Below are 20527 nucleotides of genomic sequence, written 5' to 3'. Positions count from 1 at the left end.
ACCAAGTACAAAGACACGACGCAAGCACATAGAAAAATTCGTGAGGTCCGTTGGTTCGGTCCGTGGCTTAGTTGGTACACGGTTAAATTGGAGGTCCCACGTCCAGAAACTTAAATCCAAATTCTCCAGCTTTGCATATGCGTTACGCGAAATCAAAATAACAACAGATATACACACATCACTCACTCTCTATTACGCGTACGCTTATGCATGGCTTAGCTATGGCGTTATCATGTGGGGAAATAGTACGGATGCCCATTCTCTATTTACCCTACAAAAGAAATTAATTCGTATAATTTTTAATTTACATAACACAGATAGCTGTAAATCATACTTTGTTGAACATAAAATTCTCACCCTACCATCTATCTATATTTTGGAAGCATGCAAATTTGTGAAGAAATATCCAGAATTCTACATAAAGCGAGGAGAGACTGCCCCTGGATACAATTTACGTCACCGTGACAAATTAGCACTACCTATCTCCCGTTTAAAATTATACCATTCTGGCCCACTAGTCATGTCAATCAAAATATATAACAAACTACCGAACTACATTAAATATTTAAACAAAGAAAAAGATTTTATAAAACAAATAAAAAACCTATTAGTCACAAAACAATATTATACTATACAGGAATACCTAAATGATAATATTTAAATTGTTTATATCTACATAAATAGATACCCAAACAAATACAAATAAATAAAAACATTATATTAACCTAATTAGTACATATTAATACTTAAAGGCATGTTATTATATATAAAATATATTATATATAAAATAATATACTACCGTACCTCAATAGTAATTACTGAATATTATAATTTAAAAAATTGTAATTTAAAAGAATGCCTCCCTCTCAATTGCTGTGCCCCACAGGGTCCATAAACGTTCTGTATTTATATTTTGTAACACCTTTTTATCTTTATGGAAAAGCAATAAAGTATTGAGTATTGAGTATTGAGTATTGGGTATAGCGTCTGGCACGGTATGCAAGAACACGTCGGTTCGAATCCGACCGGATCGAAGGAATTTTTTCTGAGTGTTTTTTCTGAGTGTTCGATCTTTGTATTAATAATTATAATTAGCTTAGTATCTTAATTAAAAATCCGACTACAGTTCCCTTTTTGCAGGTAAGTCGGTGGTATTTAAAGTGAGTGTATTATTACAATTCGTAGCGACTTTGGAGACCGTGTATAACTAACTTATACTTTACTCACTAGATAATATGCATTTTCAGTCACGCAATTTGCTTCATGACTTCCAGTTTTTGCAAAATAGGCCTATTGGTTTCAACATTACTCGCGTAGTAAAGATAAGGAATGTACAAAGCGACATAATACGTAAACTGATCTTGTACTGGCTGTATGTAAGAAATGTTGATTTTGGACAGTGAAATAATAAGTAAGCTCTCCTGAATTCAGTAAAATAGTAAAGTGTGAAATAAGCCTATAATACTGCTTTTCAAGATAAGTGGGTAAGACCAAAACAGTTAACTTTATTACCAACTGTATTCAGACAAAATTGAAAAAAATTACACAATTACATTGGATGGACAAGTTTGCTGCCTTTGGGTGGTAAATATTTGTTTGGATTGCTATTTTAGAATCCTGTAGAGCAGCGTTGTCAAACATGTTTGGAATCAGTCAGATACTAACCTTTTTGAGAAGATACCAGGCACCCAGGCACAGCGAGATGAGGAGGCATATTACGTCATAGGATGAGAACTTGTAGTTGATGATGTCGGTCCTAGCGTCGCGCTCGCCACGCGTGAAGTGAATGTGGTACGATATGTTCGGGATCGACGCTGGCACAACCAGAGAGATAACCGGGCTGCACAAAAATATTATAAATGTACTAGACTACAATATCAATTACCTAAATTTGAACAATCTGTACTGCATAATAAAATTCAGTTATCCAGAAGTAGTTCAGCCATGAATTGATTCTGAGATCTCCTCTCATAATGTACCTAAGTACTAAAGGCCAGAATTTCATAATATAAAAAGGTGGGATTGCTCAAGGCACACTTTTAAACACAAGTTTTAAATGCTTTGTATGCCAATAAACAAGTGTAACAGCCAGTTAACTTACTTTTATACCCTAAAACCAGTATGTATAACATGTAAATACTTTAGACCCAGATGTTCGACTTTTGATATAAGGCTTCAAATGTTAGTAAAAATAATTTATCTAAAATTTCACAACGTAGTACAAGACCTAACTTTAATTTAACTTACATATTATCACTGGAATGATAAAACATCTAACACTCATTTAGAAAATATTATAGGACAGCGCATTAAGGCAATTTTTTGTAGAAAATAAACCATAAATCTAATTCTATTTGTTATATTATGGAAAAGCTGAAACATTCTAATTTTCCATACAACAAACAAAATTAGAATTATGATTTTTTTCTTAAAAAAAAAAACTTTAAATCACTCGTGTTAAATTTTCCAAATGCACATTACACATTTTACCTTTCCAGTGCTGATATTAATTGAATTAAGCTTATAATGAAATTAGGACCTTCTGTTACAAATTTCCAAATGTTCATATTCAAGGACACAATTGTATTAAAAATTCATTTGTGAATTCATTGACATCTGAACACAATAATGTAATATTTAAGTGTAACTATAGTAGCTACCTAAGCAGATGGCTCAATGCAAGTACTCCGAGGAAGAAGAAGTATCCAGTGAGAAGCAGGTTAATGTACTCCTTGGAGAAGAACTGGAAGCAGATGTAGAGAGAGAAGAGTGCAACTGAAGCAATCAGAGGGAACATCAGCGCATCCTTATTCGACATTGTCTCATGCTGCTCACCAAGTTCCTGTAATAACGTCACTTAATTAGTTTTAATTGAAATAATTGCAAATTTGCTATTCATTATATACATGATAATTTATTTAAAAAGGTCCCATGTCTTTTAGGTGATAAGCAAATAAAAAATGTATTTTATTCATTATTTACGGTTTAGGTGATTGTTAAGGCTTAATTGTACGCGATTATTTCCGCAAATCCTTAGGAAATATGCCACGGTGATACGGCGTGCACCGTTCCTATTGGACGCGCGGAGAATCTGAATTACAAGGATAAGCACTCGTAGCACACTTTTATGAGGAAACGTGAAGGATGTACTCACCTTCTGTTCTTTCAGGTACTTGACTGATCTAAAAGACCCGAAAAATATGGGTAAAGTAGCCATAATTACGAGACTCAAGTATGCAATCGCGATTCCCTCAATACTTGACGGTGGCTTGTCCGTGACATTTTTCACAGCTTCTATAACACTTTCTTGAATGTTTATAGGGATTTCTGTAACTGGCTCAGCCATTTCGACGGAGGTTTTCGTCACTTCACTTCAAAAATAAGAAATGAGATGGCTTTTGACGACGGGCACTCTTTGACAAGAAATTGACAAATGTACAGTTAGTATTGTGTAGTTGGTACACGTTCATTCTAAAGACTTGCCCCTAGCTCGTCTACTCTAAAGAAACCGGTAACTTGTATGGATCAATGGCTTTTGGTTAATAGGAAATAACGATTAACTTAGAAATTTGCGTTAAATTGAGTATTAAATTTCCGCTACTTTGTATGGAAAGCAAACCTATATAATTATTAATATAAAACGAAAATCGATTGGAAATGAATTTTTCATGTGTTATGTGAGTTTTCAGTTTGAAGCAGGAATCAGTCCTACACATATAAAGACCCTAAACCCAGCTATGAAAGTAGCATAAAATGAATACCATGAAAATCATACTATAGTGGTAGGCTCTGTGCCGACTGGATAGCGACCACAGTACACACGGCGGAAAACCCTCCACAGTGAAACGCTTTTGCGAATCGCGTTCAGGGATCAGTTGGTGTACATCCAGTGCATTTGGCCAGACCGGCAAAATGATAGTGACGGAGTGAAGATATTTGTGTTTTCAATCCGTTACTCTCATCTCTGGACTGTATTCGCACTTTCCATCAGGCGCGGTGCAGTCATTTTGTCGAGTCGCAATAAAAAAAAAAAAAAAAAAAAATAGTACTGAGATACTCGAATCCAAAGTCATCAAATATAGTAATCGCAGTAACTTTCTTTGTTGGCAGCATTGACTGTCAAAATCAGCCAGCAGCAAGCAACGGATCAGACGGGATAGTACTCTTTTTGTAAAAAAATATATTTAAACACTTTCCGTAAATAAACATGTTTAAATGCACAGAAATAGTGTTTAAGTTAAAATTAGTAAATTAGGCGGTAAATTTAAAAAATGGAGGTAACCAGCGGAGCTGAGGAGGCGTTTGTACGCGAGTGGATGCCTTGCTCGCACATATTGAATCTGATACCACTTCGCGTTCAGAATGGTTTGTTTTCCAACGAGTTGTGCCTGACTTGTGTGGACGCCGTTAGCGAATACATCGCACTAGGCACTAACGCGGGCATGGTGTACTGGTACGACCGGAAAAAAGGCAACATTCAGCGGCTGCGTTGTGAGGTGAGTTATCTACGCGTAAAGCATATGCTAACACTTTCCCTAACCTTGTAACACTAATATAAGCCTTTTGATGGTCAGTTAATCCAGGCAAATGACTCAAGTGATATATTATCGATTTAATAATTAATTTACTGACAAGTTTACCTACAGAGACCCAGAAAGTTCCATATAGAAAGAAACGATATTCGCATAACTTCAAACATCGTAAATGTTTATAATGTAATAAGCATGATATTGTCAATGTTGATTACATATATCTTGGAACTTGGTGTTGAATTGCAAAGATTGAAGTGCAATTATTAGTTTTTCGAAACTACGCCTAAAAGCAATAAAGCTGGGTGGTAATTTATAGAACTGATTGTTTTCCGTGTTGTTACTTTGTGTATATAAGTAATTAGTTATGTATGGATGGTAGGCTAGGAATAATGAGTTATAGAATTGTATAGGTAACTTTTTGTTCAAAGATTGCCTCACTTTTGCCTACAATTCCACTGGCTTGGAATAGAAAATGTGGAGGTACAAAAATATGTTGATAACACTGGTTGCCAGTCTGACTTAAATGCGGCAAAGTGACTAAATAAGTTTTTGAGATAATTATCATAAAAAACCATAACCCAGTTTTAGAATATGATATATTATGATATTTCAGCTATGCATTGTTAGGGTAAGTTCTGATAAGTGGAATATGTTAACAATTTTTAAAACAGAATTTTGTGCTCTATATTTTGCTATTTAAAATGGATATTTAAACATTTGTCACTTAGTCATGTTTTAGTTCGTGGATAGCAGAACAAAGTATAGTGGGATATTATAGCATAGGATTGTTTTTGTAAAGTTAAAAATTCATAATTGCACTGATTATTATACATTGAGAAACTAGTTTGTGTAAAAAAGAAATGGAAGCTAAGTGTTAAGTGGGTATGATATTTACAAATTTTTTTTTATTTCAATGGTACAGATTACAGAAAAAAAAATAACAACATTATTTATAAACAATGAAAAGTAAAATGTTGTTAAATTTGTATTTTAATGCTAACTGTACACAGCATTAAAAAATTTAGAATGGAGTGACCATATTTTTATTCATTATATCAGAATGTTTTTCAGTTGACAGAGTGTTAGCCAACTCGAGACTACAGTTGAGTCCAAGGAATTTTTGTTTATGTTCAATCTTTGCATTAATAATAATAACAAATAGTAGAGTGATAACGTAAAAACAAAGAATAGTTAATGATAAAAACAAATAATTTGATTTTTTTTCCCGCCATCAAGTTTGATGCTATCCAAGACCCTTGTTCATTTGTATTTGTTGGTTTTGTTTGTATTACTTTTTTCTTTTCTTTTTTAAAATTAAGTTGCTGTTTTTAAATTCTATATAATTTACATTTTACATTGTTTTTGCAAGTTGTGTTCACTCATAAGTAGTTCTGCAATTTAGATAAAAACTTCACCAAATTGAATTTATGGCATGTTACATTGTAATAACTGTTGGTGAACCAATAAACTAAAAAAAAAATGTTTAGAACAGGTTACAAAAAAAAAACATATTAAATAACGGACTTTTTTTCAAATTCAAATTCAAATTCATTTATTTTTCAGACAACTTAGTCCATATTTGTTAGTAACAATAATCTTATGTGCTAAGTTAGTAGAGACAAAGAGGACAAAACAATTATAAAATAGGTGCAATTACATTATTATTATACATTATTATTATACATTATTATTATTATTACTTACATATTACATGTAACTCGGTAAACCGCCGAAAGACAGGCGAGTCCATTCTTACTTCTATCATCTTTAGGATACTATTGGTGCTCCCACACAGTCGCAACATCTGTGACGCACTTTTTTTGCGCATGATTGCGTAAAAATCATCCACGCATGCATCCGCAAACATGCCAGATGCACTGCAAAAGCGGGGAAGCCTCAACAGAACCCTAAAGATGTTATTGTACAGTACACGCAAGGAGTTGTAAGCCCGCTGCGTAAAGTTGGTCCACAGTGCACCTGTATAAAAATTCTGACAGAATGCTCTAAAAAGCGTTATTTTTACATTAACAGAGCACTTGAAAAACCTCTGGGCCAACATGTTTTTGAATGTGGGAAGGCTATCATGAAATATATTGTGGTTGCACCAAATTATGATTATAAATTAACAGTTTACTATCCCTTCGAACACTAGGCGTAACTGGCAATTTTTATGAAAATGGATTATTTACATTACAACGTGAAATTCTTCATCAAACTACGTAAATATTTTTTTCCCTCAATTGTGGTTATATGGTATTTGTGTTAAATGGTATTTATGCTGTCTCCATCCACTTTTCTCTCATAACCAATGATAGGAATTGAGGGAAAATTAATACCTAAAATATGAATGTTTCCTTAGTATGGACATACCCATTACACCATCAATGTGTATAAATTTAAATTTTTTATTTTTTAATGGGTCTATACTTAAATTTCAATAAATAACACGTATATTCAAGTATAATCAGTTCCAAGAAGTCCCAGGATTTGTAGTAGGGAATGTCCACGTTTTTCTTTTGTATAGTTAAAGAACTCCCTCATTGCACAATAATTTTTCAAAATTTATTTTGTGACCTTGGATTCATGTCCTTCAATCGAAATGTCAAAGGTAATGAGTATAGGAAGAAACATAAAACTGTAATTAAATTTTTTCGACAGTAGATGTGATGAATTTAAATGGCATTTGTAAGTAACACCCAATTTGAAACATTAAATATTCATATTCAAACATCTTTTGGTATTTGATATTGTATAAAAACAAATCTGTTATAATTGTTTAGGCAACTAGGAAGTAGATGTGCTAATTAGAGATAAGGCTATGTGAGTAAACAGTGGTATCTGGACACTGGCCTTATCTCCACATTGATAAAATAACCAGTAAAAATACTTCAAGTGTTTCACGCTGTATTGCAAAAAAATATGATTATGGCATTGATTCTATAACTCCCAGACATTTTAAAATTTTTATTATTGTTATCCCTCTCACTTTCTATCGGTTTCAAAGTAACAGAAGCCCTAATAAAATCGGTCAGGGTAAGAATTGGGAATATGGCCACCAAGATTTGTAATAATATGATCGTTTCCATTGACCATTCAGGTATTACATATTCATTTTCAAATCTATGTAGTTGTTACATTATTTTTATGCTATATAATTACACCAATATTTATTTACTTTGCAAACAATGCAAGCACTTTAGTTACGACAAACTGGGGAGAAATATATACAGCAATTTTTGAATATGAATAATTTTTTCATAGGCTTCAACAAGTCCCATAACATATGTGAAGATAGTGAACACAGTGGACTACATGGTGGGGGCTGGCAATGAAGCTGGTCAGGTGACTGTGTTCCAAATCCCCAAAGAACATCCGGAAAATGTGCCAGACTCATTGAAACCCAAAGTTGAACCGAAAGTTGAAAGGTATGTAGACTGTGAAGTGACAATAATTACTATCGCCAAGCATGTGATTTAAATAAAATTGATAAAAACGCCCCTTGAGTTAGGTTAGTACTACCAATGAATTAAGGATTTTTGTACTGTATTTTTCTAAACATTAATGCATTAAAGCATACATGTGATTTATACTGAGAAAGGCTTTTTCGCAAAAATAGCCTTTGTCGATACAGCACGTATCGTTTGCCGGTTCTTGAACCTGAGACCCTGACCCCAGCTGACTGTGCCATTGTCGGAGAATATCGCTTTTCCCATTTGAACATAAATTTTTTAGGCTATGATATAATAATACTCAAAATTATGATACTATAAGTATAATAATAAGTATATCAATATTTGAGAATTAAATCTTAGCAATGATGCCTTTGAGGTTGTGTCACTTCGTTTTCTAGTTTGTAGGCCCCACATACTCTCGAATGCTGGTAAATAGCATAGAAGATAATTTATTGCCTCTTTGTGACTGGGACGTCTATCAATACTTTATAAGAATGGAATTATAAAGTTTCTATGCTTTATATATATATCATTATTGAACAAAATTAGTTTATTTAAAACATATTGCACCTAACCTGTGTTTCACTGTAGGCACAATATAAAATACTAAACTGCAAAACAAAATAGAAAAAAAAGGAAATTTATACACAAAAACAGGAACACCTCCATTGTTCATTCATTTAGTATCAGTAGAACTCCCTGTGAAAGAGTTCGTCCAGGGAAGTACTGCCACCTTACCTATTTCTGCCGCCAAGCAGTAATGTCTGCATTACTGTATTTTGTTTTGAAGGGTAAGGGTACTGGTGAAATTACAGGCACATGGGACTTGTCAACTTATGTCTCAGGGTGTCGGGCGCAGTGGCAGTGCCTGTCGGATCTTTCCGATTTAAAGCTCTGAATGGCACTGCAACTGTTATGGACAGGTGTGTAGCTGACCATCAAGCGCACGACTTGTTCGTCACGTCACTTGATATTTATAAAAAAACTCTTATTTTCTATACAGTTATAAAAAATAAGATATTATTGAGACGAACGTGACTGTATGACATTGATTTATTTACATTGATTATTATCTTAATTAAATTACTTTTGTTTTGATGTTCTAACTGTTGTAGATTTTAAGACTTGGTCCCGTGAAGGTGGAAGCCTATAATCAGTGGTTTATGACTATTTAATGATAATTATTAGTGTTATTTTATTATTATTATTTGGAAGTATTGGACAAGTATAATTAATAATAATAGTATAATTCGTATGCCTTGATGGTACGTCATGGCGACCATAAAATAAATGTTATCATCTTTATTGTACCCATGATGACGAATAAAATGATTTGATTTGATTTGAAGAGTACATAAGTATAGAATTCAGAGTAATGGTTGTTAAAACAAGTAGAGTTGGTAAACAACAGCAAGTTTAGTGTACTTCTGATCATTCTAGAGCTCAAAATATTTGGCTCGAAATAAACTGTATTCCTCTTACTCCACCTTAACTTACTAATAACTGCCTCCGTGGCCGAACGGTTACCATGCCGGACTGCCATGCAGAGGTCCCAGGTACGATTCCCGGCCAGGGACAAATATTTATGTCTCCTACGTTTATTTCTCTCGTGAGTTTGGGTGTAATTTGTGGTTGTCTATGTGTGTGTCCATGGCACCCGCGACTCAGGGCTTCCCGAGTGCGTTGCTAGTATGTTGAATGTGTGCGTTATTATTATTATTATAATACTTAATGATTGTTTTAGGTATACAATAGGAGATCTTCACAAAAGCAAAATCACAGCAATCGAGTGGTCCAAAAATGGGATGCGGCTGTTCTCCGGTGATAAGAACGGCGTCATTATCATGACTGAAATTGACTTCTATATGGTGAGATTACTTGAGCTTAGTTATTATAAAATATTCATAGTAAAAATATGGCCGATCTCTGTCAGAACTTTTAATTCACGTGACAACATCGTAAAACAAAAGTATAAAATTCTTTGTTACTCCACAAAGTCTGCGATTATTGTGGAATATAATACGAATAAAAGCCAAAGCTAACCTGAGGGTCGAGCGGTTGGGGTATCGCCACAATGTGGATTTTAATTCCTTTGTGGTGAGAGTACCAACATAACATCTGTCGACCTTGAAGACAGAGGCGTTTTGGCCGAAGGGTGTCATGTATCCACGTCTCCGACGCCGGTTACCGGGTACCCGCGTTGCGTTACACTTCGCAGACCATAATGTAAACAATTATGTTTAATAACGTTTTATCTTCGTGTTCGATATTATTTGTGTTGTATTAACAATTATAACACATTAGTGGAGTAAGTACACAATAAAATATTTGAATATCATGGTGTGGTATGACATCTACTTCCGGAAATCCGAAAAAGTAATTAATTAACATTTGGAGGTTTTAACCTCTATGTCACTTCTTGTGTCTACATATATGTAGACAGTTATCTACTCATTTGGAACACCCTATTCCGACCATTGTTTATAAATCTGTAAGGCTCTCGGCATGAGTCTCCATGTAGCGCTCCACTATGCCAAAGACCGCCACAGATGGCGCTGCGTCGTCATGCAGAAATTGTTTTCTTGGGGGAACCATGATCCTCATTAATAAGGAATACGACGCGAGGAGGAAAAATCGGATGACGTTACAATGATGTGACACCCACCACACACATCCACGCGCACACACGCACACGCACACGCACACGACTCGTCGTCACATTGTTTACTATAATAGCGTATTTACTTTTAATTTAAAAAACCTTTTTTTTTTATTGTGTAGGGCCTGGAGATCTGTAACACGGGTCTAGTTACCTAGTATGGACTCCGGTCTCTCACTTAAGGTAGTTAACTTGTAGCTTATTTTAAATAATAATCAATCTGGAATTATGCAATTTTCCTTTTGTGACAGTGGAATAAATAATTATGTTATAATTATTATTATTCACCTTCATCTGATGCTGTAACTAGGACGGTCTGCAAACTACCCAACTCCTCAACTACTTGCAGTCCGTTCGTCCGACATGGACCAAATAAATTATTAAATTTCGAGTCACTTTTGTATCTCAATCGTCATTGATAAAATGTTTCATGTCGATATTGATATAGGAAACTAAATGGTATTTTTGCAAGATTGTTTTTTATCGTAACGTGGGTGCAATGCGCCTCTTATCAATGCCTATGTCGGGGGTCTCGCGATACAAGTGCGTAAATAAGTAAAACATTTTTCTACTAATGACACAGTTGATAACATACCGTTTAATATGTTTATGTCATATCTTCCTTCTTCTTTTGTATAAACGTTATAGGGACACACTTACAAGAACGCCAAATAAGGTTTTTTTTATGATACTGCTTGGCGGCAGAAATAGGTAAGGTGGCAGTACTTCCCTGGACGACATACTCTTTCACAAGGAGCTCTTCTGCTGATGAATTTTTGGAGCGGTTGTTTTTTTTAAATAGAGACACGCTTGGCCGGAATGCTATCTAAAATGCCTATCCACACTAGTCTTAAAATGGCCCCAAATTGTAGTTTTCGAGACACACAGATAGTGTATTCCTTTCATTTGCTACACGCAAAGGAGGAAGAAAAGCGCTACATTACAAAAAGGTAGTTCGATAACAAAGTGAGGTATTTCGAAAACCAAAATTTTTAAGTAAGTGACAAAATATATATTTTTTTAATCTTAGGATACTTTGTGACGTTTGTTACATATGCCATTTTGCTCGTGTCGTCTCGTTATACTTAATGAGACGGCACCAACAAAATGGCGTGTATGGTTTTGCTGCGTACATTATTTAAAAAAATCTATTACGTCAGTTTCCCAAGAATGACATCAGTTTCTTGAGTGCGGTCAGAGAACAAATAAGTAAAGAGAACGGACACTCTCCGCCCCTCCCTAGCTTTTAGATACCGCACCACGCCCCGCACATTGACGGGCACATTGACGGTCACATTAACTGAACGAGTACAAGGCTGTCGGCGAGCCGATTTCGCTCTAAGACGGCTTTTATGTTTGAATATAGTTTTCATTTATTCATTACGAAATTTGTACGTTAATATATAACATCATTTTATGTTACTATTTATAATGGTCGTGAATTATGCTGTGTACGGCTGTTTATAATCATCTAAACGGGATAAAGAAAGGAGTTTCTTCCGTTTTTTGAAAGATGAAACGAAGTAAGTAAAAAAACTTAAGTCTGAGACTCAGTTATTGTTTTCTTTAGTGCAAAGTAATATATAATAGAGATTTATTATATCAATATAGTAAGACGCCATAACTTCGTGACCAAGACAAGGGTTCTAGAATTTTCAATTTGTATTGCCGATAAATATTACGTTGTGAATATACCTAATTATTAACTAGGTAATGATAAAGTTGGACACGCAATTTCAAATACTTTGCTTACCTTATTTAAAGGTACCTGTCCAAAATATAACATTCTAAGTCCTTTTATATATATTTTTTAAATAAATCTTCAATATTATTCTAGTTAGTGAATTAATAAAAAATATAATATTATATCGATATAACTACGTAATGAACATGTGTTATTATTAGGATTCTATAATAGAATTATAAATAACAGATTCGCGTTGTTTTCGCTATGTTGCCGCTCTGACCACGTAACGTAATAGTACGAGCAAGTGATGGGTAGGTAACCCTGCCACTTCATGCACACATTGACACGTGTGCAGATAGCGCCTTGCTGTATGTAGTAGTAGTAGGTAAATAATTTTCGACCGTTGTATGGGGTGTGGTGCGATGTATAGATATAAAATTATCAAAAAAAATGTACTTGTGAAGAATTATGCTAATTCTAAGTAGGTATGCACTATTCGTATAATTCATTTATTCATCATGTGTGTCATGTGGATTAACAGAGGTGTTACATAATAGTATTCCAGTACATGAACCCTGTAAGAGCACTACAATGATAATAATTAACTAATTATTAATCTCTTATACAAGCTGTGTCATTAATTATTACAATTATTATGTAAATTATCAAAACCAATATAGAAGTTTAGATTACAATTATTAACATTAAGAAGCATAATAAGTGATATGTTTTTTATCATTCAATTAATTAATTTATGGTAGAAATTGGACAAAATAATGATTGAAGACAATAAATTATTCATACAAAAAAAATAGTCCTAACAAATGTTAATATGATAATTTAATTATGTCAAAAACGTGATAAAAATTAAGGTATGTCAAAACCAATTGAATAATAATAAATGTCAATAATTAAGTATAAAAACATAAGGCCTATATATGTCATGTCATGAAATAATGTTTATAGAGAATTATTATTAATACATATTTATGCAGTTATTGTCTTATCATTCAATTATTCACCAATTGTATAATGAGTTTTTTGTATTAGCAGGTCTTTTAGTTTATTATATTTATATATTATTATAAATGATGACGTATTTTGTTCTGATTTGATGTTTTCAGGTATTCAATTGAAAATTTTAATTGACATAGCTAGGGTGCTGTATCTATACATTTCCATTTTTTGATGTTGGCATGATTAATTTGTTTTGGTATCTTGTTGGAAAGCGTCGTGATAGGTGCCCCTGTTTTGTGTAAAAATTTGGATATCAAATTTGGCAGTTTCCAGAATGTATATCGATGGTAATGTTAATATTTCTAAATTCTTAAAATATGGTTTACAGCTGTCGGTATTCTTTAAATGTTTTATGATTCTTATAATTGTTTTCAGTAGGATTAATAATGAACCTACTTGCACACTATTTCTCCACAAAATTACTTCGAAGTATAGCCATGCGTAAGCGTATGCTGTTATGGTCGTTTTTTCGTTTGTGGTCTTCTTAAGTTCCAGAAGTGCGTGTGTAAATCTAGATAATTTCAGCGCTATCTTTTTTATATGAGCTTTCCAATTAATGTTCGTATTTATGTCAAATCCCAATAACGTGAAAGTGTTAACACTTTCTATATTGTTGTTTTGTCTATTAACTACCTCAGTGGCCGAAAGGTTACCACGCCGGACTGCCACTCAGAGGTCCCAGGTTCGATTCCCGGGCCGGGAGAAATATTTGTATGGCCTACATTTATTTCTCTCGTGACTTTGGGTGTAATTTGTGGTTGTCTATGTGTGTGTCCATGGCACCCGCGACACAGGGTTTCCCTAGTGCGGGGCTATGTTGAGTGTGAGCGTTATTATTATTATTATTATTATTGTTGTCCTATATAGCGTTTAGTATAAATAGTGGATACCTTAGTGAGGGTACTGACCCTACTTACCTTCATGATTATTTTATATAACGGTACAGGGTCAAGAGCACGTCAAGCTTGACACTTAAGATTTAAATCCAACTCTATGCCGCTTACGATAAGAACGGTCCAAAGTACAAAGTGTCAAGCTTGACGTGCTCTTGACTGTGCTTGCATACTTTTGTTTCATGAAGTTTCATGCACCCCGCTTCCAAATATCTTTTAACGCCTTCATTGTTCCCAAGCCAATTACACACGTATGTTTATTGCGACGTACTTGTGTAATTATTATATTTAAAAAAAATGTGTATATTTTCCGGTCACAGCACCTGTGCAAATCAATGGAAATTGTGAATGAAGAACACGAAATAGTGCAGATGAGCTACCAAGCCAATACACTGCTCGTATCAAGCGTGTATCGAAGCATCGTGTGCTCGCGGGAAGGCGGCACCGGCGGCCGCTGGGCCGTGTCGCAGCTCGGCCGGAAGGAGCGCCGCAGCCTGTGCGCGTTGGGCGCCGTTTTCCAGTACTCGTACGCGCAGGGCGGTGAACCAAATGTATACTGCGCAAGACCCGGCCTCAGGCTTTGGCGTGCCGACAAACAGGGGAATGTCCATCAGACGTTGCTCTTTAAGGTAGGCATTACTTGTGATATTTACTTCCGTGCCTACAGGCGGGAACATCACACTAGACTGGTAAATTCGTACGAGATTATACAACTTAAAGCGTTATTTTAAAAGTTGTCTTATACGAAAAATTATGCTCTGTAAATTGAGTACCTTTCATTTAATAATTTTACATTCATGTAAATCGTGGATGACGGTTTTTGATGAGGAGGTTCGATACCTACTGAAACCAATTTAGAAACAGATTTTTCTAATTGGAATTCAAACTATTTTTTCGGATCTTAATTGCGTATAAAATACGAAGGAGTCCACTTGGGCGTAATTCATAATGTTTATTTTTCTTAATTTAATATTAAATGAAATATTTTTTTTATTGGTCTACCCCTTGCTATTGATTACATTTTCTTGTTATGTTTTCTTTGCATATCGTGACACCTACAGGTAGTGCATTTAGAATTAAATGTATTTTAAGTCTTCTTTATAGATATGAGGAAAAGCGTTATGTTTCGATCACTATCGTTCCAGTTGCAAAAAAATCACAGTCACAAATCACCGTGATTTTGTCACGCCTGTCACTTATGTCACGATAAATGGTTTGGCAAGCGGCTACTTTCTAGTAGTCGTTATTAATAATCACTTTGATGTAACGTTTAATTTAATTTAAAAAATTGATCCGCAATAACCTATTTACAGGCTTGTCGCATTATTCGTTAATAAGACCATGCGGCGTGTTTATTATTTTGGATCAATTTTGTACAATTATCTTGTTTCTATTTACATTATTTCCATGGTATTTACACTGATCTAATTATTTCTTGGTTCATAATTAGAATTTAAAAATAAAAGCGAACTACAATGAATATCGCAGTCGCCAGTCTCTTACAGAACGGAGATCAGGCATGGTTTTGTTTATAAAATACGTCGCATGTCGTGACGTGAGTGACGGTGACAGTTAGTGGAACGGAGGAACAACCTATGTGATTTTGGAACGTCGTGCCCACGTCGTTCCTTCGTAAAAAGTCACGGTGATATTGTTTGACGGCTGATCACTGTGATATTTTCATCGTGACGTTATTTACCCACCTCTACTTCTTTATTCCAAGATTTATTCGACCACTGGCTGTCCTTAAATAAATTAATAAATATTTGGTTCTCAAACCAACCAGCGTTTCAGGCCCTTTACAGGTCTCATAGTTACGGTTGACTGTACGGCTGACAGTATAATGCAACCTTTCCCAAAGTTGGCAAAGTGGGATTACGTCCCCTTGTGGGCGCTGCAAACCTGCAAGGGTAAGAGACCCAGACAAAAAATTGGGGGCGTTGTGTAAAGGCTTAGGGGGAGATTTGTAATTTCATCTAGGAAGACTCGTAGACACCGACTGAGCTCTCGACTCTCGACTACAACTTGTGAACATCAACTAGTATTAATTAAGAGATTGCTCAAACTAACTCGGTTTGATATTTCTCTCCGTTTCCGTTTGTAGTTCATATATCTGTCCTGTTTTATTGAATAAATAAAATAAAAATCACGTCAATCGGTCGCTCCGTTTCGAAATGAAAGTAGACACAAACAAACAAATAAAAAGGCAACAGACACATTTTCGCATTTTAATAGTTAGTAATATTCCTAGAGAGGTAATTTTCGATGATAATAGACCGCGGGCATTCATGTTTTAACAAGTTTTTGTTAAATAACCCGATTTGTGCGTTCCTGTATCAATCAGCTGGTTCATAGAATACTTGTTCTTACTTGTTGAGTACGATTGAGTGTCGAATAATATAAACGAGTTTATGCATCTTTGTCTTATTCCTGTCGGTGCGTGCTGCTTATGCAATCCTATATAAACAACGTAATATTTATTTTATTTTCGTTTGCGGTTTCGCGCGTAATAGATAAGCAGTACTTAAGTTCAACACTTACTTACGTATTTCTCAAAACAAAACAATGTCGGAAGTAAAAAGAAGAGACGGCAATACTGTGCGGAATATATTAAATTCGGATTCATTGAAAATCCCACAAACCCATCTTCGCCTTCTATGTCTAAAAACATTTTCGAATGAAGCAACGAAGCCTTCAAGACTGCAAGATCATCCAGATAAGAAAGACAAGAATGTAGCGTATTTTCAAAACCTAGAGAAGAAGCATAATACTCAGCCAAGTGTAGCAAAACTCTTTTCGGCGGCTGCTAAGCAAGATGACGACGGACTTCGAGCTTCGTACGATATCTCTTTGTTAATTGCTCAAAAAGGCAAATCACACAACAACGGAGAAGAGTTAATTTTGCCAGCAATAAAGGAATTAATAACTACTGTGCTTCATAAACCGGCCGCAGATATTATCCAGCTCCAAAAAATCCCCATTCCTTCCACTTCCCCATCTTCAGGGTACAACGCTGACGCTGCAGGACAGGCTCAGTCTACTGGGGATGAGCATCCGGAAGGACATGAGCAACAAAGATTACATCGAGAGCGTCATCTGTACCGCGTCGCGCAAGCTTGGCATCCTGAACAAGGTGCACCGATTTTTTACTCCAGAGCTGCGATACCTGTTGTATAAAGCTCAGGTCCGAAGCAGCATGGAGTACTGTTCGCACCTTTGGGACGGCTCTGCCAAGTACTTGCTCGATGCCCTAGATGGACTGCAGCGCTACGCCTTCCGTGTTGTCAACGATCCTCATGTAACTGAGCATGCGGAGTCGTTACAGCTTCGCAGAGATATAGCGTCTCTTAGCGTATTCTATCGTCTGTACCACGGTGAGTGCTCTGAAGAGTTATTCAACCTTGTCCCTTCCTCTCCTTTCCATCAGCGGACCACCCGTGCCGGACTGCGTTGCCACAGTTGGACGGTCAGTTCAATACCGTCCCGCACAAAAAAGTTTGGCAATTCGTTTTTATGCCGAACCATCAAATTGTGGAACCAACTCCCGGCGCATGTATTCCCTCCCCTCTATAACATCGGGTCCTTCAAACGTAGTGTGAAGAAGCATTTGGCCAGACTGGCAAAATGATAGTGACGGAGTGAAGATATTTGTGTTTTCCATCCGTTACTCTCATCTCTGGACTGTATTCGTACTTTCCATCAGGCGCGGTGCAGTCATTTTGCCGAGTCACAATAAAAAAAAAAAAAAAAAAAAAAAATCCGAAAAATTCCTTTGAGTAATAATTCTGTGCAAAGACGAATTGATTGAAACTGAAAACATTGAAGAATCATTGTGCAATCATCTGAGGACTAGTCAATTCTCAATTCAGCTCGATGAGTCCACTTTATCAACTAATGAAGCATTGTTACTGTCTTACGATGGTCCTACGTGAAGTTTATTAAAGAGGAGAAAATATGTGAACTATTGTTTGCTAGAAATTTAGAGACCGATACAAAAGGCGAAACCATATTCAATACATTGGAAAAGTTTTGTGATGAGAAAGAGATTCCCTTGAAAAATATTATATCAGTTGCTACGGATGGCGCTCCGGCTATGACAGGGTGCCATAAAGGCTTCATAGCGTACTTAAAAAATAAAATTCCAGATGTCCTTCTGCTGCGTTATTCATAGACAACATTTGGCTGCTAGAAATTTAAGTGAACGACTATTTCAATCACTGCAATATGTCATCAAAGCAGTCAACAAAATCCGTAACAGCTCTTTGAATAATAGATTATCTCATCAATTTGTGTTACTAACGACGAAGATTTCAACCGTTTGTTGTTTCATGCTGAAGTTCGTTAGCTATCAAGAGGCAATTGTCTGATTCGATTTTACAACCTGATTGACTCTGTGATAGAGTTCTCGGAAACTAAAGATACAGAATTGCGCAACAAGCTCATTACGTCAAAGAATGATATAGCTTACATGACAGACCTGTATAAATTGTTCAACGACATGAATCTCTGACTGCAAGGCGATGAACTAAATTTAATTATAGCAAAAATGTCGTTGCTGCTTTCGCAGCCAAACTGCTTCTAAACAAAAATAATATGGGCAAACGTGAGTTTCACAATTTTCCGAATTTATCGGTATCCTGCAGTAACGACGACTTGTTTACCTACTGCCAACATTTGGAAAACCTCCACATTGACTTCACCGAACGATACCAGGACATTTTGAACTTGGAAATACCAGACTGGGTGTTAGGTCCGTTTTCAAATGTCAACACAGCAATATCACCTCTGCTGAAAGAAGAACTTATAGAATTGACAACGAACGAGGCAATAAACATCAAGTTCAAAAATGGCTACCAAGAATTTTGGCTACAAAAACCGATCCCGCAATTGTACCCTGGATTGTGGTTAATCGTTCAACGATTCTTGATAGCATTCCTATCGTCATATTTGTGTGAACGTGGTTTTAGTGCTGTGACAACGCTGCTTACTAAAACGAGAAATCGTTTGCATGTTACCGAAAGTGGTGCCTTGCGGCTGTTCTTGAGTAAATTGGAACGTGATATCAACAAACTTATTAAACAGCATCAGATTCATCCTTCACATTAGTTTTTATATTAGAATCGATTATGTTTGTTTTTTTTTTAATAAAAGATACTCTGTCTGAATACTATAAAGTTGCGTTTCAATAATCATTCTCATTGGCAGGTGTAGCCCGTAAGAGTTAACTTGAGACCTGAGCGCCGTTGTGTACTACCTACTGAGCTCAGGTCTCAAGTTAACTCTTGCGGGTTACAGTAAAAGTCTCGTTTAGAATGAATGTTTAATCTCCGCTAATATAGCTCACAATAATTAATTAAATTTGAAGTTATAGTGGTTTTTATGTAGGTGAAAAAATGGGGGCGCTAAAAAATAATTTATTCTCAAAGTGGGCAGTACACAAAATGAGTTTGGGAACTCCTGGTATGGCCCTGGTGAAGGGCCTGAAACTTTGGTTTATTTGAAAAAAACAAATAATACGCTATTTAGATCCGATAAATAGTTTCCATTTCCAATATACTGTAAGAATCGCAGAAATAGAAGAAACCCGAAAGGCTTTTCTAAATTGGTTATGTTGTGGGTATTCAAAGTAATGAATTCATTTTGAAATATCGAGTGTTGTGAGTTTTTAAAAACTCAACATTGGTTGTCAGGAGGCGGTGTCGAACCCACTGACGGTGGCGGAGCTGCTGAACCCGTCGCAGCGGAAGCACCCAGCCGCCGACCCGGAGTACAACTTCGGACCGCTGCACGTGTTCCGCGAGCACTTCCTCGTCGCGCACAACCACCACATCCTCTACGTGCTGGATCCGCGCTCGCTTACCGCCATCGCCGTAGTCGATGACTTACGCAAGTCAGTACTAATTTACTAACAGGTTCTTCATCTACGGTTATATTAATTTCTTTCTCACCAGAATCTATAACGGAACTGTTTGTAGCAGCTTATTATACGATTTTTATGAATTACCCCTACTTCTTAAACTCATGAATTAGGAAACTTAAAATTGCACCCTTGATTTCGTGCCCTTGGTATAATAAAGCCACATACTGCTGTGACTCAAAATTGTGGAACTGAGAAAACACGATTTGATAATTAAATAATTGTGACTTTTTTATTAAAAAAAAACCCGACCTCAAAAGTTCGTGAAATGACATCTATTTGCCAAGTTTTATTGAAATCGGATACCGGAAAGTGTGCGAACCCGGATTCATCCCCTAGTTCGCCACCCTCAGAGGTAGAATATTTTCTT

General features: G+C 35.7%; 2 protein-coding genes across 2 annotated transcripts; one reads left to right on the top strand and one right to left on the bottom strand.

Moving 5' to 3' along the window:
• Window positions 1-1545: 1545 nt before the first annotated feature.
• LOC113238964 (minor histocompatibility antigen H13-like) lies at window positions 1546-3407 on the bottom strand. Its single transcript, XM_026475835.1, has 3 exons — window positions 3155-3407; window positions 2661-2842; window positions 1546-1840 (listed from the first exon to the last, which is right to left on the bottom strand). Exons 1-3 carry the CDS (start codon window positions 3344-3346, stop codon window positions 1654-1656), a joined length of 561 nt encoding a protein of 186 aa, XP_026331620.1. The 5' UTR covers window positions 3347-3407; the 3' UTR covers window positions 1546-1653.
• An 864-nt stretch (window positions 3408-4271) lies between these two features.
• LOC113238974 (WD repeat-containing protein CG11141-like) lies at window positions 4272-20130 on the top strand (the record flags this gene model as incomplete). Its single annotated transcript, XM_026475844.1, has 5 exons — window positions 4272-4496; window positions 7794-7957; window positions 9729-9852; window positions 14561-14869; window positions 19931-20130. Coding segments are annotated over exons 1-5 (1022 nt in total), but the record flags the coding sequence as incomplete, so codon positions are not given.
• Window positions 20131-20527: the final 397 nt, after the last annotated feature.

Source organism: Hyposmocoma kahamanoa, unplaced genomic scaffold (genome assembly GCF_003589595.1).
Source record: "Hyposmocoma kahamanoa isolate Upper Pololo Valley unplaced genomic scaffold, ASM358959v1 111449, whole genome shotgun sequence".
In the NCBI taxonomy this organism is placed as follows: Eukaryota; Metazoa; Arthropoda; class Insecta; order Lepidoptera; family Cosmopterigidae; genus Hyposmocoma; species Hyposmocoma kahamanoa.
Note: the sequence above shows the minus strand (reverse complement) of the source record. Positions and strands in the feature narration are given on the sequence as shown.